This window comes from Peromyscus maniculatus, chromosome 7, assembly GCF_049852395.1.
Source record: "Peromyscus maniculatus bairdii isolate BWxNUB_F1_BW_parent chromosome 7, HU_Pman_BW_mat_3.1, whole genome shotgun sequence".
Classification (NCBI taxonomy): Eukaryota; Metazoa; Chordata; class Mammalia; order Rodentia; family Cricetidae; genus Peromyscus; species Peromyscus maniculatus.
Window position 1 is genome coordinate 113,580,241 of NC_134858.1, and position 24,210 is coordinate 113,604,450.

The following is a 24,210-nucleotide window of genomic DNA, read 5'->3' on the forward strand; positions in this document are numbered from 1 at the left end:
TCTTAAGTCCTCCCCCCATCTTTCTACCTTATGTCAGCTTTCAGATAGATAGATAGATAGATAGTAGATAAATAGATAGATAGATAGATAGATAGATAGATAGATAGATAGATAGATAGATAGATAGATAGATATAGAGAGCCAGTTAGTGGATCTGAAGGCATGTGGATGTTGGGCTGTGCACTGTAGCCTGGGAAACCTACCATGGGTCTTAGCCCTGAAGAAAGCAACTTCATCACCCCAGCAGTCATCAGCTGCCTCTAGCTTCTCCATAGATATGCAGCCCTGTGAATCCCTTCCCATCCACGAGAAAGATGAACTTCTGTAATGTCTCTTAGGCCAGTGAGATGGCTCTGTGGGTCAAGGTGGTTATCTCCAAGCCTGATGACCTGAGTTCAAGCACCAGGAAGGATAGCAAAAGAAGAGAAAAAACTAACTTCCAAAAGTTTTGCATTTGTCTTCTGACCTACACATGCATGTGGACACATGTGTACCAGCCACATACATAAATAAATAAATTAAATACAAATAATTTTAAAAGTGAAAATGTGTCTTGAGGTCTGGGGATGTGGTTCAGCTGGTAGAGTTCTTGCCTACCTTGTACAAAGGTCTGACCTTGATCCCCAGCATCCAAGAAACTGGTTGTGGAGGCTAGACTGTAACCCTAGCACCCAGTAGGCAGAGGCAGGAGGAACAGTTGTTGAAGGTCATTCTTACCTACACGGGGAGTTCAAGACCTGCCTGGGCTTCTTGGGACCCTATGGTAATTTGAATGAGCATGGCGCCCATAGGGTCTGAATGCTTGGTTCCCAGTTGGTAGAACTGTTTGGGAAAGAATAAGAGGTGTGGCCTTGTTGGAGGAGGTTTCAGGGGGTGGGTTAGATCTACTCTGCCTAATGGTTGTTTCAAGATATAAGTAGCTCTCAGCTACTACTCCAGAATCACATCTGCCTGTCTGTTGCCACACTACCTGCCATGGTGGCCATGGACTCTACTACCTTCCTATTCTTCAACAGAAAATGGTCCTTCAGTTCAGAGGTGACAGCTGTGAATGAACTCGTCATTCAGAAAAAGTGCAAGTATACACAGATATAACACAAACACAATGTATTTTAAGACACTATATCCCTGCAATTTCATTCACTTCCTTAGCCTTTGTGTGCTACCTTTATCCCAATCTGAAGAAGGGTCATTCTGAAATGTTCAAATTTAGGGTTTTGTTGTTGTTGTTGTTACAGTGGCTTCTTCCTTAATACAAAAATCAGTATGTAAAAATAGAGTTTTTAAGGATTACATAAAAAGGGTTATTTCAGAAGACTTAAAAATATGCAATCTTTTTAAAGAAGGAAGTACATAAAACATAACAGTGAAAAATCCCTAAGAATTTGATGAAAACTTTGCCAGTTCTAACATAAATCCATTAATCCAGTCATTACTTAATGAAGCCTGACCTTAATGGAAAGTCTGCAGCAGGCAGGAGGATCACGAGGCCCCACCAGCTCACTCTGACCACAGGAAACTCCCCCTGCTGAGGACCAGGGGGACAGGGGAGAATGAAGCCACTGTCACCAGAGCTCCATCATTCATGCTTTGACCCAAATGAAACAGAGGATGTCATGACTCAACTTCTCCTTTTTTATAATAACGCTTCAGCCAAGCAATCTGTGGAAAATTGGGAGTGCCAATTAGCTTGGCAAACTGGCAGGCCACGCGCTGTCTGCTAGCCAAAGCCATTCTTTTTTAAAAAGGACTTGTTTTATTATTATGGGTGTGTGTGTGCAAGCACACAGGGAGGTCAGAAGATGCCATGAGATCCCCAAGAGCTGGTGGTTGTGAGCCACTGGACTTGGTGCCGGGAACTGAACTCAGGTCCTTGAGAACAGCAAGTGCTCTTAATCACTGAGCCATCTCCCCAGTCTCTCGGGTCACTCTTTATCCCATGTCCTTTGGAAATGCCACAGCTGTACAGAAGCTGTGCTACCTCTCCAACTCCATCTTGTTTTCTATCCAAGCAATCTGATGACACATTGGGTGTCTGTCTTACTCCTGTCCTGAATCTGAAGCACCTTTCTTCTTCTTCAGACCTTTATTCAGAGACGTATGATTAAGCAGCTATGGGAAGGGCACACAAAGTTAATAATTGTCCCCAGGGTGAAGACCTGCCCTTCTTATATAGAGATGCTCGTGTTCACACCTCTGATGTGTGGGCACCTGAAGCTCCGGGAAAGGGGGAATCACAGAATGACAGCAACTAGCTGTCTGTTATGCTTTCATTCATTCATGCATTCATTTATTTTGAGGCAGAGCTCCTGTAACTCAGGCTGCCCAGGTATTTGAACTTGAACCCTTGACCCTTCTTTTCTCCATGACTCAAGTGCTGGGATTCTAGGACTGTCCCACCATTGCCAGCATGGCACACACAGCCATTTGTAAATGGCAACATGTGTTTCCTAGGAATGGTGATACAGCCTGAAGAGGGCAGACTGTGGAAGCCTAAGTTACATTTTAAATTTTAATTACTATGCCTTAGAGATCCATGAAACAAAAATGCCTGTGATCTGCAACCCCCTTACCAAGGACAGATAGTTCCTGAAATGCTGGAGGCTCTTGCTGATTGGCAATAACAAGCCACATGTTTTCACTCCCCTAAACAAGTTTGTTTGACCCATATGCACTGGCTGTGCTTAATTACATGTGGGTGGGAGGTTCCCAGGCAGGAAGTACATCAGGATGTACACTTGCCCCGATGGGAAACACTGAAGCCCCTGCAAACCGTGACTCAGGATCATTTTCCTGGGAAACTGGGTATGGACCTGGCCAGAGCCCATCCACCTGGCCAGTATTTAATTAAAGCTTGCCTCCATTTGGCTTTAAATTGTGGTGGTGGTCTTATCCTCAGCAGTGGGATTAACAAGACCACAAGCCCAGAAGAGAGACTGCTCCCACTAGCAACAGAGGAAAAACGGACACGTTGCACAGTGAATTCCATTGAGATTGGGGTGGAGAGGCAAAACCCTCTAAGAAGTGTGATGTGAAAGAAGAAATTCTCCAGCGTTCTAACTTTCAAAGTGAGGACTAGGCTTTCCCCCACCTCATCCACAGTTTAGCTACTAGTATGTGAAAATATGATAGACATAGACATCTTTAAATTATGTGCACATCTGTATGTCTGTGAATTGGTTTGTGCACATGAGTACAGTGCCCAAGGAGGCCAGAAGAGGGTGTTGAATCCTCTGGAGCTGGAATTATGCACAACTGTGAGCTGCCCTATGTGCATGCTGGGAACTGAACTCAGGTCCTCTGTAAGAGCAACATGTGCTCTCAGCTCCCAGCTCTCCAGCCCTAGATCACAAATTTTTATCTTAGACTTATGCATAAAGTAAGCAGTGAAAGAGCATAATAACTACAAACACTAGAAAGATGAGAAGATAAATTCGCAATACGTTACAGCGGTTCAGTGGATGGATGGTCCTATTACAGCTTAGGTGGATGGGTGCATCTTTCTGGGCCTCCATTTCCACATCTGTAAAATGGGATGGAGAATTACACCCTCTCAGAGGGCAGTTTTGAGATTTAAAATGGCATGCAAGCAAACACATTTTTTAATTAACCAAGTGTTGTACTCATGCAGAAGATTAAGTGTAGATAGAATATCACAGCCAGGTATGATCATTAGGGTGTCTTCAAACCTATCAGACTATAGTCCCCAAGCCTGGCTGCTGTTCTTTGCCCATTTCACTGAGAAAAAAATTCAAGTTGGTTCTCTACCCTGCCTTCCTGGCACTGGCTTCCCACTACTAGAGAGGTGGGTAAATAACCACTTTGGCCATTTTTGTGTGTGTGGTGTTGAGAATTAAAGCTCAGGCCTCACAGACACTAGGCCAGCATTCCATTACTGAGCTATATCCCCACTCCTCACAAGGGTTTTGTTTTTAATATTCATCATTTCATTTTAATGTTCATTTTAATATTCATTTCTACCCATTCTACAGTGAAAGACATTGATGTGTTCCTAGATTATATGGAACAAAGGGGAACATGGGCACTGAGACGATTCTTCTTGACAGTCAGCTTGGTTGGATTTAGACTAGTCAGGGAAACACAGCTCTGGGGGGGGGTGGTGAGGGTGTGTGCAGAGAGATTTAACTGAAGAGGGAAGACCCACCCATCTCACAGACTGGGTCCTTGAACTGAAGGAGAAGACAAGCAAAGACCAGCATGCCTGTGTCTGCTTCCTGACTGTGGGTCAGTGAGACCAGCGCCCTATGCTCTCACCGGCCGCCATGTCTTCCCCACCACCACCAACGGTAAACCCAACTGTATGTTGAAACTAGCCTTCCTTCCTTCCGTCTCCGACATTTGTCACAGCAACGAGAAGAACAACCAACAGAGGTGTGAAGTTCACTAGAGTGGCCCCGTTACTACAATGGAGTGCACACTGACCTCCCGGAATTTGGTCTCAGTTCTGCTTGGAACCAGTGCATATCACCTGACCCTCTAATCTCTCCATTTTCTTCTGACTTTAGAACCCTGCCAACAGAGAGCACAAGAGCCAAGTAGTTGACACCCTGGTGATATCATAGTGAAGATTTACTAGAAATGACATTGTCAATGATGGGCGCCCAAGCCGCAAAGCCTCTCCTGCAGCCTGCTACTACACTGGTCGTAACAACTAAACTTGTATCAGAGGCTGCATATTGTTTTTCATTTCCCTTCCCAGAACTTGTAAAAGATGAACATCTGAAGAAATATTCAGAGAACAGAGATGTTTTGATTGGCAAAGCATGACTCACATAGATACTGGATACCTAGGCCAGTTGTTTTTTATATACAAAGAGTGTCAAGGAATGGGAAGATGACCCAGTTAATAAACTGTCCGCATGTCAGCAAGAGGACCTGAGTTCAGATTCACAGTAGTCAAATAAAAAGGCTGGGCATGGCAGCGCTTCCTTACAATCCCATCACTGGGAGGGTAGAGACATGAGGATCCCTGGATTTGCTGACCAGCAAGTCTAACCTAATTGATGAGCTCCAAGTTCAGAGACACTCTTTCTATAATAATAATAATAATAATAGAGAGAAAGTGAGCAATAGAAAGAGACATTCAACATTGACTTCTGGTCTCCTCGTGCATTCTCTCTCTGTCTCTCTCTGTCTCTCTCTGTCTCTCTCTGTCTCTCTCTCTCTCACACACACACACACTCATATACACACTCAATCTCACACACACAGATGAACTACATACACATACATGCAACACATACATATGTACACCAAAAGAAACAGAGGAGGTGGAAGGGGAAGTTGTTATTAAACATTGGCAGAGACAAAACCAATGGACTTGGTTCATGGGAGCTAAAGTTATAGCTATGATTCAAGAAGATAACATTGAACTGTTAAGAAACTGGATGCCACCAACTCAACTGTCACACGGGTGGCCCTGCTTATCTAAATGGGTCACAAAACCAAGTCACGTACTGGTAGGATAGGGAAGGGTGATGGGTGTGGGGGGGTCGGAGATAAGAGAGCACGGAAAGAGGAAGTAGTCAGAACACATTATATGCGTTATGAAATTGTAAAATAACAAAAGTAATCATTATTAAAAAGAAACTGGGTGTCCTTTTGTGCCCTGGGGACTCTCCAGGCATCTCATTAGTAAGTGAGTGAGAGGTGACATTCTAAGTTTGTGAAAATGCCTGGTAATGTCCGGAACAGTGTAAGTGATTATATGATGGCCACAAGCACCCTCGCCAAAACCATCATTAAAATCCTGAAAGACAAATGTTTTCAGCAGTTTAAAAAGCTAACCAATGGAGTGTCAAATTAAGAGTCTTGTCTCTCAACCATTTCTGAAAAGTGTCAGACTGTTAAGACTAAGGATACAAACTTTTCTTTCCTTTCCTCTGACTCCATAGAGTGGGTAAAAGCTTGGGTGGTGCACACCTGCTGCTGTAAGATGGTCTTTCTGTGTGCCATGAATATGTGTTGCTCTCATTGGTTGATAAATAAAGCTGCTTTGGCCAGTAGTCAGGCAGAATAAGGTTAGACAGTATATTCAAACTGAAGAGGTAGATGAAGAAGGGCAGAGTCAGGGCAGACACTGTGAATTGCCCAAGAAGCAAGATGTGAAAGCACAGGTAAGGCATGGGCCATGTGACAAAACAAGGATTAATAGAAATGGGTTAATGTAAATGTAAGAGCTAGCTAGTAATGAGCCTGAGCTATCGGCCAAACACCTATAAGTAATAGTAAGTCTCTGAGTCAATTATTTGGGAAGTGGCTGCTGGGTATTTAAGAGTTGCTGGCTGGACAGGGAAACCTCCACCTACACACCTGCTGTTTCCTCTGAATGTGGACTGTCCCCCATAGGCTCATGTTTGAACAGTGTATCTCCAGATGGTGGTGCTGTTTGGGGAGGTCGTGAAATCTTCCAGACCATCGATAGCCACCTTAGCAGAATAAGTCGCAGGGGGAGAGCCTTGCAGGTGGCAGCTGCTTTTGGCTCTGGCTTGAGCTGTCTGCCCCCTTGTCCTTTTGTCCATATCTTTTCAAGATGTGAACAAGTCCTGCTCCAGGCGCCCTGCCAGAGTGGCCATGGCCTCTCTTCCATGCCTTCCTAACTACAATGGACCCAAACTAAAGGATCTGTTTACTATCAAGTTGCTTCTGTGTAGCACTTTTGTCACAGTGGTGAAAAAAACTAACTCACACAAAGCCTGAGGGATGTAATGATGTCAGTGGCTACTCCAGGACTTCCTCAGAGAGGGAGCATCCCAGGGATGATCCAGATGGAACTGGGTGGTGATCTGCCTGCAGGCAGAGCAGGAAACACACAGCTCCTGGTGCCCAGGCTGCATGTGCACTGGTGTTGCCTTATGGAGCTGAGAACACCGTGGTAGAGGAGAGGGTTAAGGGCTTCCCAGAACACCCTCCTGGCTTGTTCCTGTTAAGCATGCATATGACTAGGAGGCTTCATACTCAGTTGTTCTGAATGTGTCATTCTAACAGGGCTTTCCACAGAAAGAGTCGCCTTTGTGACAAGGACACTTGCACACTTTCAGACATGAAGTCTTCTAGCTCTCTCTTCTTCCTCAACAGTCTCCCATCCCTTCTTCAACAATCCCAGTGGCAGAAGACAACACACAGTCCATACAAAGGAAGGTAGCAGGGGCCAGTATTTGTCCTAAACAATATGGCTATTGACTTTATGAGTTCCGTGAGCATCCAGAATCATATTGTCTGAAGCAATGGACAAAAGAATAAATATATCAAAGACAAATGCAATGTATGAAAGAATAGCAAGCCTCAAGCGCCCCCTCCACCCAGTGCAGCAACCTCAGACTCACAGAATGAAAGACTGGAGGTTACACTGTAGACAGCAACAGGGTGGATCACTCCAGACTCGCTCCAAACCCGGAATGCTCTGAAGCACACCTGTAGCTATAGGTAGCAAAGCCCTGGCAGTAATGCTTGATAGCAAGAAGGCACATATTCTAGGCTTACAAGCCTGCCCCTTTGCCTTTGTAATCAGTGAATTGAAAGTAGCAAGTGACACAGCACACAAATGAGCACGTGTACTGAGAACACTTGCAATGGAGTGGGGAGACTCAGACACGGATAGCGGTTCCCTTGGAGAGTTTTCAGTTTAATCTAATCCTGACGTGAGAAGGCATACACCCAAGGTTGGTGAGTGGCCATATGAATGAGCTTCCAAGAGAGGCAGTGAGCAAGAGGAAGATGGGGGATTTAAATGAGCTCACAGGAGCTAAAGATGTAGCCCAGGGGCTGGAGAGGTGCCAATGGTTAAGAGCACTTGTTGCTCCTGCAGAGGACCTGGGTTGGATTCCCAGCACCCACATGGTGGCTCACAACCATTAGTGACCTCCATGGATAACCCCCTGTGGACGATTTGGAGACAGGCAGATATGTGAGACTCTGGCCAGGCAGGCCAGTCTACTTGGCAAAATAAGGCCCTAGAGAAGAGATCTACAGAAGTTCAGTGAGATACATCAACTTTGGGTCTGGCTAATCTCACTGAGTAATGCTTTTCATTTGAAAGTTCTTTACAATAGTTTTAATTATTTAAAAAAAAGAGTTGATGGCATCTAAGAAATGATACCCAAAGTTGTCCAGTTGTTCTCTAGTGTGCCCAAACAAAATGCACACATACACCCTCACACATACCAGGAAAACCCATGCACACACACATACATGTGTACCCTCACATATACCATAGACATATCCTCAATCCCATACATGTACCTTCACACATACTGTGAATATACACACAAATGTATATCCTCTTAGATACCATAAACACACACCAAAAAATAATTAATTAGTTAAACAGGAGCCAGGACATGAAGTATGCAATAGTAGAATGGACTATGAGAGAGACCCAGTCCGATCCATGCATGTTCTCATGAAATGGATCTGCAAGGCACTCTCTAGTGTGTGCACCAGGCACACGGAAGAAGTGTCTGACCTCAATGGGGAAGGGAAGTCCTGTGGTCACCTCACACATATGTACCCTCACACATGCCTCAAGTATGTGTGAGGATTCAGGGAGAGAACCCACAGAAGGCTCGGCCAAGGGAAATTCAACTGACAGAAATATGTGCAGACTGATTAGAGACAATCAAGGGTGACCAAGGAGAAGCCCGTGAGGAGAGTCTTCGATGACAGACAGTTGGTGCTGTGGCCGCTCAGCTGGAGAGTAAAACTGAAAGCAAGCAGCCCTGCATTCACACCACCAGGTTTCTGCTGTAAACAAGCGTCTCACTAAAGGGGTCCAGGCACTAAGGATTGCAAGTCGGTCTGATGAAGAAGTTACGTTTTGACGCAACAGGAAGCAGCATGAAACACAGAAGGCGGTGGAAATGTTTTCTTCTTTTTTCCTCTATACCAAGTACAGTTCAGATGGCAAGGGATTGAAAAAAACGTGAGAAAACAATTGGAAAGGTCAGAAACTTAGTCTTGAGAACCGTGTGTTGTTACAGTATTACTTAGGGGTGTGAATCACTAACAGGAACTGAGAATTCCAGAAGAGGAAAGTAGCCAGGGGTTAAAAACTGCCTTAGGATTGAGTAAACTCCAGAAGCCAGTCCGCGGGGGCACACTCAGAGCAGTTTAAGTCAATGCCCAGCATTGGGAAAAGTCTAGTGGGTTCTTTCTGAGCTTCAGCAAATTGAGTTCCTCAAAACAAAAGAGGAAGATTGGACAAGGATGGGGGATGGGCTGCTGAAAGGGCTCAGTGGGTGAAGGTGCTCGCTTGCCCGCCCGCCTCCAAGCCTGAAGACCTGAGTTTGGTCCCCAGGGCCCACACAGTAGGAGAGAACTCACTCTCATGAGTGTTCTCTCCCCTCCACATGCTCTCCATGACAGGCCTCTTCTCTCCCCCATGTGCAAGCAAAATAAACAAATAATAAACATGTAAAGAGAAGATATTTATTATATAAATTGTGTAAATAAATAATTTCAAAAGTAACAACATTGAGAGACTGAGGAGAACTCCCCAAATAACTGTCACGAATGTGTTAATTTGTTGGGCATGCACATACTTGGCACTGAGCATAAAGTACGAAGCCACACATTTTAAGGGATGCCGTGGTACAAAGAGCCCAGCAGGGATTAAAGCCTGCATGTGTCAAGGCAGACTTTGATGGAGACATGACGAATGGTGTGTGTCTCATGGAGAATCAGATCCTTGGGTGAGATGGGCATTGGTGGCTGAAAAGCTTAGGGGGGTTGCAGTGACGGAAACTGCCTCGGTTGACTGGCGGCTAGCCAGAGCACAGTCCCCTGCCAAGCTTAGTGTGCTGGGTACAAGCTTTGTGAAGAATGTTGGTGACATTGGGGCAGCCCCCCTGAGAATCCTCCCATTCCTGAGTGGCGGATCCAGCCTGTGGGGACCCACTGAAGTCATAGCAGATAAGTAGACCCTTCTTGGTAAATGCTTTTCGAGGATCCTGACAAATGCAAACTCCAAGGTTGTAGGTGTGGGGAAGGGCTCAAGGTTCCCAGGGATGCCACTCTGCTGGACTGCAAGAAACAATGAGTATCAGAAAAATCTGTAGTTGCCACCAGCAATAAGAAACAGACACCTACTATGTTCAATGCCGAAGCCCCGGGGCTGGGGGTCTTGACCCATGAACTCATGGGAGGGAGGAGGCTGCGGAAGGATGGAGAACAAGCAAGGCCACAGCTGGAGGGGACAGGGAAACAGGACGGCACACAGACTGGCCCCTGCCCTCCAGAAGGGAAAAGCAGGTCGTGAGAATGGCCCTGTGAATGATGACCACAGAAGTTTTTCTAACAATGGTCCTGATAAAAAGAAGAGTGCCCAGCGTGGGCTGAGAGATTGGCCCTCCATCTAGAACCACATAACTTTAGAGATTCCTGACTGCCAGTCAAAGGTTGTGGTTCACTTTTCCTTTGTATGTATTTTTGCAAAGCAGATGATATCAAAATGACCATTTCCTCCGAGCATTATATAGGTTCTAGAGAATAAAATATGAACACGATATATGGTCACTTGAGAGTCCTATATTTGGAGGTGAAAGATGGCTATGTGGATAAAGTACTTCCCTCAAAAATGTGAGGACCTGAGTTGTATCTCAGCTCCATATAAAACACTGGACATGGTGGTATGCATTTTGGTTTCTTTTGTTATTTGTTTATTTTTTAATGCTTCCTTCTTTTATCAAATAGATATTTTGATTAATTCGTTGACAATGTATTCTGATCACATTGACCCCAACTCTTCTCCTTAACTCCTCCCATATCTACCCCTCCTCCTTATCCTCCCCCCCAACTTCACGCTCTTTTTTTAACAAAGTTATTTTCATAACCCATCAACTCCAACTGGTGTTGTCCATATACATCTGGGCATGGGACCATCCACTGGAGTGTGGCTAACTACCAGGAGTCACACCCTTAAAGAAAATGGACCCTCTCGACCCCCAGAAGCCACTGGATGGCACACATTTATAATACAACAGTGCAGAAGTAGAGACTGGTGGATGCCTGGCACTCACTGGCCAACCAGGATAGTGAGACACGCTGCCTCAAAAACACCAGGTGGACAGACGGTCCCTGCAATGAAAGCCAAGGTGGTCCCCTGCCTTCACGGACATGTGCATGTGCTCCTGCACACGGATTCTTTCCTCCCCCCCCCCTCTCTCTCTCTCTCTCTCACACACACACACACACACACACACACACACACACACACACACACACACACACACATCCATACCCTCTGCCTAACAAGTGTCTGCAAACTAAACAGAAACGCAATTACAGGTCTCAGCAGCTCCTCCCTGCCTAAAACAGCAGTCTAGAAGCTGCCAGGCCATGGCCCTGTCTGTCTTCTCTAAGAGTATGTTAAGGAAAGTGATGGACCAGTCTCTGAAGGGCAACAGAACACTAATTATACCCACACACATTCCCTTTCCTACCCAAGGCACATAGACACTCCTTGGGTCTACTTCTTCAGGATAAAGTGAAGTCCTTCTTGATTTTTCTACCATGGGAAAAACCTTCTTGGACATTTTGTCCACTCAAGGGAAGACCTGAAGCAAACACTGTAGTTCACCAAAGAGAATGGCATTCCCACCAACCAAGTGAGGCTGCCTTGAGTGAGGCCGGAGTTCCAGCTGAGGCAAAGCCACGGTTTCTACATTCTGTCACTCACACACCTGCAGCAGGGGTTCCTAAAATAACCCGAGTACTACATTTTTACGTTTTCCCTTAATAATGGCAAATTTAAAACTCCAGGGAAATGGTGGGTCCGACCTGTGAGGATTTGGGTAGTTTTATATTTGGATTAGTTCGGGATTTAGTACATGTTTTCCAAGTCAGCTTCGTTAAATTTCTCTATTAGCACAAAGAATTACATGTTTCAGAAGGCTGGGGAGGTAGCTTGGTGGGAATGCACCCAAGCAGAAGGACCCGAGTTTGGGTCCCCAGAAACAACATAAAAAGGCAGGCATGGGGGATGGAGAGCATGTACCATTTCTGGAGAGGACCTGAGTTTGATTCTCAGCACCGTTGCTGGGCAGATCACAGTTGTCTGTAATACCAACTCCGTGGGGATCTGGTGCTCCTGGCCTCATGGGTACCCACACTCACATGCACACACCCACACACCTACACGTAACTAAAAATAATAAAAATAAATCTTTTTTTAAAAAAAGCCAGGCATAGTGAAGACTTGTAATTTCAGTACTGGGGAGGTAGAGAGAGGCTCCCTGGACCTAAGCCAAATTGGCAATTTCCAAGTCGATTAAAGAGTTTGTCTAAAAAAAAAAAAAAAAAAAAAAAAAAAAAATGTTGGGCAAGGGTGGTGGCTCAGCAGATGAAAAGTATTTACCTGGCAAGCCTGGGGCCTGAGTTCCAGGAACCTCTGTGGTGCAGCAGTAAAAGCAAGAGAGACCGCCCCACAGCGCAGGTGGAAGGAGAGCACTGACTCCTCGGTTTGCCTCTGACCGCCACAGACGCACTGTGATAGGCGTGCCCCTGTTCCCCACTCCCTGGCATGTGTGTGCACAGGCACACCACACACACACACACACACACACACACACACACACACATGAAAAGAGAGGGAAAGAAAAGAAAAAAAAGGCAGAAAACCTCTTCTAGTCCAATTCTCATCACAAATAATGAAAAACAAGCCTCAGTGAAGCCCGCACACCTTCCTGGGCCTGGTGCCTCAGTCCCCAAGTGCTGTCTGTCCCTCTGATCTCAAAATAAGGATCAGTTCTGGGTTACCTCTCATTTAAGATCAAGGTTTTGTGGTAATTACACATTTCCAACTCGGTTTCTCCTTGGCACGGGACTGGAAAGTGAGGCAAGTGATGAAGGGTTTTAGCTGAACCCGAGGTGGGAGGTGAGGAGAAGGCTTTTGTTTGCTGACGCCATAGTGCAGACTTCAGAATGTGTGCAGCAGGGGGACGGGGTGGGGGGGGGGGCATTCTTAACTACATCTCTTGCACCAGTGAGTGAGCAATACCATCAGGCATGCCTTCAAGTCTTGGGGAAGGTGATGTTTATACATTTTAGAGACACTCTGTTGAGAAACTAACACATGATTAAGAATAGAAATTTGGCTGTGAGAGTGAATATTTATTTACAATTATTAGCATGGTGTTATACAAATTACAAGTGCCACAAATAGAAATCTTCATAAAAATATTTTTGTCCATTAATGACTTAACAAACTTCTCAATATTTTTCCTACATTTTGTGCATGCTTTTTGATCATCTTACCCGATGATCTTGAAATATCTTCTATTGTAAGAAAAAATAAGTCTTCCATCCTTCCTCTAAGACCCAAATGAGAATTTACCATTTATTATCTTTTCAAAATTAATTTTACTTTGTGTGCATGTGTGTCTGTGTGGGTATGCTCATGTGAATGAAGAACCTGTGGAGTCCAGAAGAGGGCGTCAGGTTTCCCTGAGCTGGAGTTACTTGTTAGCTGTCAAAAGTGTGTACTAGGAACTCTTCCTTTGGAAGAGCAGTCCTGGAGCCATGTCTCCAACCCCTTGATTATTTATTCCTTAATAATATATAAAATTGTCTTTCCATTTCAAAGTTCATTATAGGTAATACCATATAAAAATTTGGTTTGCCTCCAGTCTTGGGAAAACAAAACCCTTGCAAGGTGTCTTAATTATTGTTTGCATTGATGATACTTGTTAGCCACAGTGCCAGACCAGGAGCTGGGCTTCTACCAGGCAAGAGACGTGAATTTAACTTTAAAATGCTTCATGGAAAATCCTGCTGGGTTTACCTCATGTACCCTCAACTACTCACTACAGCCTTGCCCTTCCCCAGTCCTTCCCAATCCAGCACCTGTCTTATTAAAGCTACCCAGTGTTCCTGGTGTGTAACTCCTCCAGGATCCAGCTAGAGCTCAGCATTTACAGTGCAGGGTGCATGTTCGCCTTAAGGCCATCTGTCAGACGTGACATACATGGTACATGGATCAGGCATTATTTTATTTCACTGAGGAAATGAAACAAGACACTGTATTTTAAATGCTGATGCAGTAGAAAGATATTGAAGACATAGTTATTTCTCTTAATTCTAACAGGTAGAAAACTGCTAGTATGGACTGAGTCCATCTAGAGTCAGTATGCCATAAGAACTGTGGGTTCAGATCCCCAAATCAAATTCTCTAACAGACTTACTACATGTGCTGGCTAGTTTTTATGTCAATGAAACACAAGCTGAAGTCACTTGGAAAGAGGTGGCCTCAACTGAGAAAATGCCTCCACCAGACTGCCCTGCGCCAAGCCTGGGGTGCATTTTCTTGATTGGGGACTGATGTGGGAGGGTCCAGTTCACTGTGGGGGTGCCATCCCTGGGCAAGGAGTCCTGGGTTCTATAAGAAAGAAGGCTGAGCAGCTATGAGGAACAAGCTAATGAGCAGCACTCCTCCTTGGCCTCTGCATCAGCTCCTGCCCCCAGGTTCCTAAGAGCCTTGAGTTCCTGCCCTGACTTCCCTCAGTGATGAACTGTGACAGGAAGTTATTAGCAAAATAAACCCTTTCTGCACATTGCTTATGGTCTCGGTGTTTATCACAGCAATGGAAACCTAACTAGGAGACTATAATTACAAAGTGTTTTGAGTACTCCCTAACACACAGGGAGATCTCAGCATGTTCCAGTCCATAGGATGAACTCAGAGAGCTCCTGCCATGGTTAGTAACTGTGTCCACAAAGATTCCAGATCCTTCTATTACCAGGTGCACAGAACAACTGCATCTCTCTGTGTGGAAGAAGGCTACAGAGCTTGGGGGCATTAGTGAGTGACCCTCCTCAGAAGGAGTCCATCTTTCTAAACAGTTTAGATCTTTACTTGATGAAGAGTCACTGTGGCATCTGTTGAAAATATGGACCACCCCTTGCTTTCCTCCAGACATGTGCGTGTTCAGCCAAACCTGCAATTCTTCAAGCAGCCTGCTTTTATCAGTCCTGTGGCTGGGAGCAGCTGAAAGGGTTTTATTTTTCTAGACTGTCCTAGGATCCCCAGTTTTAAAGAATGCTTGAGAAGCAATGGATTGCTCAAATGAAATACTCATAGTACAGAAAAACACATTTGCCCTGTGCTAATCGCCTCTGTATGGGGGGAGACGAAACCAAGATGCTGCAAACTCTGGAAGCTGCAGCAGAACAGCCCAGGGGACCAGCCCTCATTCCTGCCACAACACTGCGACTGTGCGAGCCCAGTTTTCCTCACCCTAGAAGACGGCCAGGGTCCTGGATTTCATTAACAGGCATGTTCTCCGCTCCAGGAAAACAGGATGCAGCGAGCAGATGTAACTTTTGCCCAATTCTTCTTGCCCATGCCAAGCCCACCCAGACACTGGAAGGCCCAGGATTAGAATGCCATGGACCAAAATGGGTAAAATCACAAACCAAACCAATGCACTGCTGAACCAAATGAATCATCACCTTGTGCCTTGACTGACAAATTCAACTTCCTAGTGTTTGGAGGGCCTGGGTGAACTTTAGAAGTGCTTCCTTGCTCAAAGACTTTCCCTGGAAATGGGAGCCCAGGTTGACATCTTGTCTTCCTCTCCATGGCCTGCCTGCTCCATCATGAGGAGATGGAGACATGGCTTAACAGTTAGAGCATGGGCTGCTCCTGCACAGGATCCAAGTATATGATTCTCAGTACCCACATCAGGCAGCTCACAACCACCCATGACTCCAGCTCTAGGGCGTCGGAGACCCTCTTCGGGCCTTCGTAGGCACCCACATGCACACGTGCATACTAACTTGCAGATGTACACATAAATAAAAATAAAATTTTAAAAGCAAGACATTGAGATAAACAATTACGTCGTCTAATGAGTTCTCTCCCTCCTCCTTCTCCCCCCTCCACCCCCACTTCATTTCTTACCCCTCTAAAGTATAAGACGTCCAAACAGAGGCCAGGAAAGCCTTCACAAAATGACCCAAGCATCCTTGCAGGGTGCAGGTGTAGGTTTGGGGAAAAGAAGTTTGGCAATCCAGATAACCCAAAACATGATCCTAAAGGGAGCAGAGCAAGGGTCAGAAATCTGAAGAGTGTCCCTCTCCCAGGCATGGCCTGAGGACATGGGTTCCTTTTGCTCATATACCAGGCTCATATTTTAATTGCAATGCTGAAAGAATTTGAAAGAAAATACTCCATCAGATAAGAGAGGGCGAGCCTGCATGCCTGACCTTTTCCAGGTAGTAAGTATCTCACCAATCACAAGTTCTTGCCTTGCAGCTAATTCCTTCTGATGGTTTACAGCTCCAGCACTTGGAACAGCACACACAGACACCAGGTCCCCCTCAAGAACCTAGGCAGGAGGCCAGAGGCTGACCGAGTCAACAGCAGCCAAGGGGACAGTTGCTCTATGGGGGGCATCTGGAATCTCACTTGGTAGAGTGCTAGCTTAGCGTCACAGAGCCCTGGATTCTATCCCAAGACCACATAAACCAGGAGTATAATATACAGTATGACTAGTCTCAGTTATTAGAGGCAGGACAATCAGGAGTTCAAGGTCAACCTTAGCTACATAGTGAATCGGAGGACAGTCTGGGCTTCAAGAGACCCTGACTCAAGAGAAGGAGGAGGAGAAGGAGGCGAAGGAGGACCTAGGTCAAACAAGTCACATTAAGCTGCTATGTAAACGAGAATCTTACCCAGCTACAGGCTTTCATTGAGCTGGACCTCCAAAGTCAATGTTTCCATCTTCATTAAGCAGGTCAAATTTATTCTGCTTTTGATCAGCAGCAGCTGTTTAAGCCCTGGGCCTATCTGATGGTCCTATATGCTTGGAACTTGAATTTTACAATTAACTTTATTGAACATGATTCAGCTGAGTTGCTATGGATATGAAAGCCCAGGTTATCCTGGTTCTCATTACCATGATGCCACTGTCATGCCAGGAACAGTAAGGTATCCATGTGTCAAACACTGTTCCTGTTTTGATTTTCTGTAGTTCAAAGATCATCAAGAGGTACAATGCATATTTCCATGAAAAACGTCCTTCTACCAGCAGTACTATGTACAATGGATATGCATAAGGAGAAGTACAAAATGAAATTAAAAAAAAAAAAAAGATGTCAGGTCACAAAAGCATGTGAACCAATCAGGAGCGACACACTGAGGGTATCTGAGGTGGGAAGGTTCCCCCGCTCTCAAATATGACATCTCTTTGACCCTTCCATCTTCTCTATCAAGACCCACTTACACACACACACACACACACACACACACACACACACACACACTAAATGAATATGAATAGTCTTCATTTATAAAATGGAGAATTATAAGAATTATCTTTGGTCTCGTCCTATGATTAAACGAAATAAGTAATGTCACCCATCTTTCTAACTGTTCTCCAAGGTGAGCCCAGGTGTCTATGTAGCTTTCTAAACGCCTCAGAGCACCCCACACAGAAACACAGTGATCAGTCACCCTCTGCCCCGTCAGAGGCCGCCAGTGCCTGTGGGAGGGAGGAGAAAGGACAAAAGAGGCCATGGACACTGTGCTACTACTGCTCATCTATCTGCTGGGCTGGTTCTGAAAACCATGAGTCAGCCATCCAAAGATCCATAAGAGCTGGAGCAGGGAACCCAGCCAGGTGTTAGGGTAAACATTTATGAAGCACTTGGCTGAATGTGCCGAGGTGGGACCAGGAAGTACCGTTCCATGCAGCCTATTTTGAAGTGCCTTAGTGGTTTACATCTGACCTAAATAATCCCGAGGATGCTCTGTGATAGACAGCTGGTGTTGGGGTGAAATACTTCCCTTACATACAGTGCTCAGACACCAAAACATGAAGATTGGGTGGAAAAGTAAATGTAAATGTTCAATTCAAGATGGGCTCACTCCTGTAATGGCAGCATGTGAGAGGCTGAAACAGGAGGATTGCTATGAGTGTGAGACCAGCCTAGGTTATAAAGCAAATTCCAAACCAACCTAGGCCACAGTTTAACCTTGTCTCAAAAACAAACAAACGAACAGCATCCCAAAACGACAAAACCTGCATTTAAATCCAGCATTATATTTTGCAATTACTGTCTCCTTTCTACAATCTTTTAGAGAAAGAGAGAGAGAGAGAGAATCTGGCGCTTACAGGATAATTTATAGGTGAAAACTTTTCTAAAGTGTCATGGGTTTGAAGCCTCTATACCAGTTTAAGAGTATGTCAGAAGTCAAACATCTTTTTCTCTCTTTGGTCAGAATATAGGAACCAATGATATAGCAAAGAAACAGCCAGGCTGAGCCCTGAGGCCCGGCTTAGGCCTGGCGGTTAAGGGCTGAGGGGAAAGCAGTGAGGGCCAGGGCTGCTTTGCCCCAGGGGACTTCGGGCTGATTGGGGCCACTTCCTGAGACAAGATACAGACTCTAGAGAGGGATGGGGTCTGCACAAAGCTCTGGGTTCAATGGCAGCTGCTGCAAAGCCAGACCCAAAGCCTCATTGATCAGATGCTCTCACCATTGAAGATCAAACCCAACACAGAGGACTGCCTGGGTGTAAAGGCTTTGCCCCAGTCACACTTCCCCAGCAGGATGAAGGAGGGCTCAGCTCAGCCCTTCCTGAAATCAGCCAGTGATGTGTCAGCCTGGGGGACCGGGGGGGGAGGGGGCTGGAGATAGGTCTCTGAGTGACAGACCTTGCTTGTCTTTGAGGGGCTGCAAGGCTCAATGGACTAGGAAATCACACAAAGATGACTGTTAGGAGCAGAGAGAGAGTGGAGGAGGGGCAACTCGACCAACTGGCACCTTCAAAGCCAGTTTCCTAATGAGGCCCAAGCTAGGTCTTCAACGATGAGAAAAAGTGGTCAGTAGAGAGACATAGCAGAGAGTGAATGGAGGAACAGCCGCCTAAATTGAGGACTGGCATGTTCTAGGCTGTGGTAGGATGCAAAGTCAGATTGAAGGGGGTCAGTGAAGCCTTTGCCCAAGTGTGACTGAAGAGTTAATAATGACCAGAGCCATCTGTAGGGCACGAACATGGGGCTGAGCACTTGAAAGTACTATTTTATTCCATCCTACCTCAGGTCTACCATCCCAGTTTTACGAGGTGAGTGCCAGGGACTCACAGGCTGCATGGCCAGTAAGGGAGAGGCAGGATTGGAACTCAAGACAACCTGGTGTGAGGCCCTCACCCTACCTCCAGCCCTCCAACAGAAAGTCAGGCTAGACCCACTTGGTCCAGCTTGTGGAAGTGGAATGAGTGAGGACTGCGGTTCTTCTAGGGTTGGTCTGTACCCGGACAGACAGTGAAGTAAGAACACGGCAATGAAAACCACATGCAGAGGCTCCGAGAAGCAACTATCCAGTGTGCTCACCCTCCCGGTGCATTCAGCAGAACCTGGGGGATTTGGGGTATGGGGACCGGAAAGCCAAACAGGACATGACAATGCTTTGAGTCCTTGATGTGTCCCGTGCTGTCTGTGACATAATGCTGGTATGAGCTCAAAGAAAGAAAGTGAGTAAGAATGGGTCTGTCTCACTCATTTGTGGCAGAGTCCTCTGGGCCTTAACATCCCTCTAGAACAGTGGTTCTCAACCTTCCTAACGCTGCGACCACTTAATACAGTTCTGCATGTTGTGGTGACCCCCAACCATAAAAATTATTTCCTTGCTGCTTCATAACTGTAATTTTGCTACTGTTATGAATAGTAATGTAAATCTCTGTGTTTTCTGATGGCCTTAGGCGACCCCTGTGAAAGGGTTGGTCACAACCCACTGCTTGAAAACTGCTGCCTTAGAAGGAGATATTCAATAAATACGGCGGAGAAGGAAGAATAATAAGGCGCTTTAGAAGATAACAGTAATGAGGTGCCATTAACGTTAAGGAAATAGAGCCTTTCCCAAGGGCTGGAGAGCTTGTTCAGCTGTTAAGAGCACGTACTGGTGTTGCAGAGAATCTGAATTCCATTCCCAACATCTACATTGGAAGGCTCACAACCACCTGTAACTCCAGCTCCAGGGGATCCAACACCTTCTGGTCACTGTGGGTACCTGTTTTAAGGGCACCCTCATGTCTATACCCACAGCTGCCTCACAGTCACATATGATCAAATAAACAAAACCAAATTTTAAAATAAAAATTCACAAATGTAAAAAAAAAACTGTAAAGAAGGCAGGTTGACAGCAGGAGAAGAAACGGATATGGGTGTCCCGGAGACCTACAGAGGGTGGGCGTTTAATGAGGAGTCCTCAGTGTGGGGCACTAAGTCAAAACAGAGGCGCCGCATTAAAGCCACTTGGTAAAAATAAGATGTCACTAGGGGAAGTGCCCTGGAGGTGAAAATGCACCTTATGGGATGTGGGGGGCGGCATGGGGATTTGGGGGGGGGGGGGGGCTGCAGAGTAGGCCCAAAGATTAAACTCCAGGACTAAAAGATTTCTGGTCCCTGGCCTGGACAAGAGCCGGCAGGGACCAGTGATCCTTGGGACACTGGGACCAAGGTTTAGGCCTCTGTGAGGAGCCTTCTGTAGACACCTAAAAAATAAAAGCCATATTTTTTGAGGTCTGAAGCTTCCCAGGTCTGACATGTCCAGAGCTTGTTTTCCTCTAAAAGTCATTTCTGATTTTTGAGTATTTACAAGTGTGAATGTAAACAAACATTTTAAGTTTTTGGAGGCCTGCAGGAGGGCTCAGCCGGTAAAGGTGTTTGCAGCCGAGCTCCAAGATCTGAGTTTTTGGGTTTCACGTGGTAGAGCGGAGAACCAACTCCCGAAGTTGTCCTCTGACTTCTCTGACACGAGGGCAGTCTCTCTGTCTCTCTGTCTGTCTGTCTGTCTGTCTGTCTGTCTCTCTCTCTCTCTCTCTCTCTCTCACACACACACACACACACACACACACACACACAAATATTTTTAAATTGAAATTTGTCTGTTTCTTGGCTCATAAAGCCCTTGTCAGGCAAGTGTGGGGACCTTAGTTCAGATCCCCAGCACCTACATAAATGCCAGGAGGATGGTCACCTGCAGTGCCAGCACCCAGGAGGCAGAAACAGAGGGTCCCCAAGGCAAGCTGGTTAGCCAGACAAACCAACACAGTGCACTCTGGGTTCAGCTAGAGGCCCTGCAACATCACAGAAACCTGCCTCGGTGAATGAAGTGTAGCCGTTGAAGAAGTCACCTGATGTCAACCCTTGGCCCCCACACCCATGAGCACCCAAGCGCATGCTCAGTCAATTCCAGGTCTCATGTATAGCACCCACAGATACACAGAAGAAGAAAAAAAGAAGATTATATATACCTTGCGCTGAAATCGCTTGCTCACATGGCAGGCTGGTAAGCATAAGATGGGTTTTATTTAATTTTCTCTTTTAAGGACTTGCTAAGACTTTGTAAACAATTTCTCATTCCTTCACCTATTATTTTGCATCAAGTTATCTTGAAAACGGTTCTCACAATTTACTACTTATGTCAGAGAAACCCTGACACCCTTCCCTTGTGTGGACAATGAAAAGGAAGCGGAATCCCATGCAGCCTTTCTCTGGGAGCTGCCTTCCAACTCGAAACCATCTCTGAAAACTTGGACCACATGGGTACAACACAAAATGAATTGTCCAAACATTCTGGGATGGCGATTCCACAGAAATGTGAAAAGTCTCAGTTTTATAAAACTACTTAAAGCCCAAATTAAAAAGACCCAGCAGGCCCGTCAGCTAATTGTTTAAAACTGTGTGTGTAAATGACTCATGAGCTACAGAGCCTGGAATTCGAAAATCACAAACCTTAATCTTGTAAACAAAACTTAAATTGGGGCCTCTTGAGTTTTGTCCTTTCCCAGTCTAAAGCAAATGTTTTACGTACACAGAAAAAGAGGGTTGTCGTGTCTGATGGTCATCAGCTAAATCCGGCGGGTTTTCTTTTCATTTCTTTTTAAAATTTTTCGTGTTTATGTGTGTTGGGGGAGGGTCTATGTGCATGTGTGGGTGGGGGACAGAGGAGGATAAGAGGTGTTCCTCTTTGTCGCTCTCCACACGATTCCCTTAAGTCACGGTTTCTCACCCCACCGAGAGCCAGATTGGCATCCCTCAATTTCCAAAGGGCCTCCAGTCTTCTCCCACTACCACCGGGTTGGCAAGGAACCACGCCCAACTTTGTACATGGATGCTGGGGATTTGAATCCAGCTCCTCAAGCTTGCACAGGGAGTCTCCAATCACCCATGTCAGTTTTTAGGAGTCTAGGGTAACATCAGAGGCTGCAGCTCAATGGAGACTGAGCAAAACCCAACCGAGTTGAAGAAACTGTAGTGTAGAGTTAAAACCCTGTTAGGATCTTGGCTGTTGCGCTTTGTCTGAACCGCTCCACTGCTGTGACCCTTAACTCTTAGAATCGCCTCACCTGTGACCCTGGCCATCTCCTAGTCACCCAAAACACCAGAGAAGGACATGGAAAGCCAAAGATGAAAAGAGTGCAAACTTAAACAAACTGAACCACAGAGATATACAAAGGTACAGAGGCCCAGAGTCACGTGATTTACTCAACTAGTGGCACTGACCACAAATAGCTGCAACAACTCTAACTTTTGAGTTAAAATGTCAGCGATTCTGCACTTCCCAGGTAAGTCCTTAGGAAGGAGTCCTGCCTGGTTCCTGCTTTTCTGCGGTAACTGCCGCCCTGCTATGGGACCTGGTGGGCATCCTAAGTTAGGTGTTTCTACTGAATGGCAACTGCTGAGATGGAGTCCAGCACTAAGTAGGCACGCAGTAAATTATTCTCAGCCATCAAGCTGACCACCCTCGTTGGGTCCCCATCCCGGCAGGCCAGCGGGATAGATGACAGCCCTTGGAGAGCAGTTCTTTTCCCAAACTTGTATCCAGTGTGTCAGGGCCCAGAATCCCTCGGGAGGTGGTAGAATTGGGGACCGAGAGTCTGGTTCAGTCGGGGTGTCTAGGATAGTACGCGGCCCAGGTGTGCAACAGCTGGGCGGCCAGTCCCCTGCCGCGACTCCTCCAAGCCCCAACTTCTTAAACTTCCCTTTCCGGGGGAGGGGGTGCAGGCCCCTCGCGGCCGCCCTAGTCTTTCGTGCGCGCACAAAGGAGTCAAGAGCGTCCCCAAGTCTCCCGCAAGTGAACTGTCTTTCGTGAGAGATCTTCCCCGGATCCCCGCCGCTGGGACGACTCGGGCCGCTACAAACTTCCCGTTTCCGCCTTCTCGCCGGGACCCGCGGCCGACTGTCAATCCCTGCCTTGGGGGTTGGAGGAGGAGAGGGGAGCCCTAGTGGACCCCCAGCGTCGCGCCACGGTCACTCACTCACCCGACTTGGGAACCTGCGGCGGGATCGTGCTGGCGATGCGCGTCCACAGGACGATGTGCAGCGGCCACAGGCCCCGGAGCAGCCCCCGACCCATGGTAGCCCCCGTCGCTCGTCATAGACCGGCCCCTGGGGCTCCGCGAACCGAGCCTCGGGGACCCCGGGCTGCGCCTTTACTCTTCGTCTTCTCAGGGTGCCTGGGCCGCCCTGAGCGCGCCGGGCAGAGGTGCGGGCCAGATGTGGCCGGCGATCCGGGGAGCTTGGAGGCCCGGAGGAGGCCCCCGGCGGCCGAGGAGAGCTGCGCAGAAGGCTGGGGCTCCGTCCCCCAGGCGAGCGTGTGCGCGCGCGGGGGGTGTCGTCGGTCGGTGCGCGCGAGTGACTCACTCATCAACTTTACCCGGGCGTCGGGAGGGAAACAGGAAACTCCTCGCCAACAGCTGGGCAGGACCTCTCGCCGCCGCCGCCCGAGAGCCTTCCAGCTCCAGCCCTCTCTAGCTTCCAGCCCTCGCCTTCCTCCTGCCGCCAATCAAGGCCCCTGAGAGGACACTGCAAACTTTCAGCTGCCCCCTTGCAGCTCTCCCACGCACCCCCACCCCCTCGCCCCGAAGTCCCGGCTCCAAGTTCAAACTCAGAAGTGACTAAGCGCACGTTTCGCAAAGCCAGCTAGAAAGTGCTTATACATACCACTTTCCTTGATACCCCACCAAGCACCCCCCACACCTTCTAGGCATTGCTCCCAGGGCCTTCATAATTTCGTTGAGAACAAGGAGGGGGTTCGGAAATGTAGCTCCAGACCCCCAAACACATTGTTTTCCCTAATAAAATAACGGTAAGCACTGCTTCACGAGAGCTTGGTTTCAGTTTTATGTGCAAGCAGGCGTGATCACGTTGTAAAGGACTGTATTCTCACTGTGAGGCAAAAATCCAGGG

General features: G+C 46.8%; 1 protein-coding gene across 2 annotated transcripts in view; it reads right to left on the bottom strand.

Annotated features, from left to right (window-relative positions):
- Positions 1-23,871, bottom strand: part of Tgfbr2 (transforming growth factor beta receptor 2) — a 98,170-nt gene extending 74,299 nt beyond the window's left edge. The window contains exons 1-2 of one of the 2 annotated variants that reach the window (XM_006970248.4): positions 23,284-23,784; positions 3,449-3,523 (exon numbers count right to left, since the gene is read on the bottom strand). In XM_006970248.4, coding sequence (XP_006970310.1) covers positions 3,449-3,523; positions 23,284-23,377 — 169 coding nt within the window. In that variant the 5' untranslated portion in view covers positions 23,378-23,784. Of the gene's footprint in view, positions 1-3,448; positions 3,524-23,283 lie in introns of both variants that reach the window. The other variant, XM_015990260.3, reaches the window with a different exon arrangement.
- Positions 23,872-24,210: the final 339 nt, after the last annotated feature.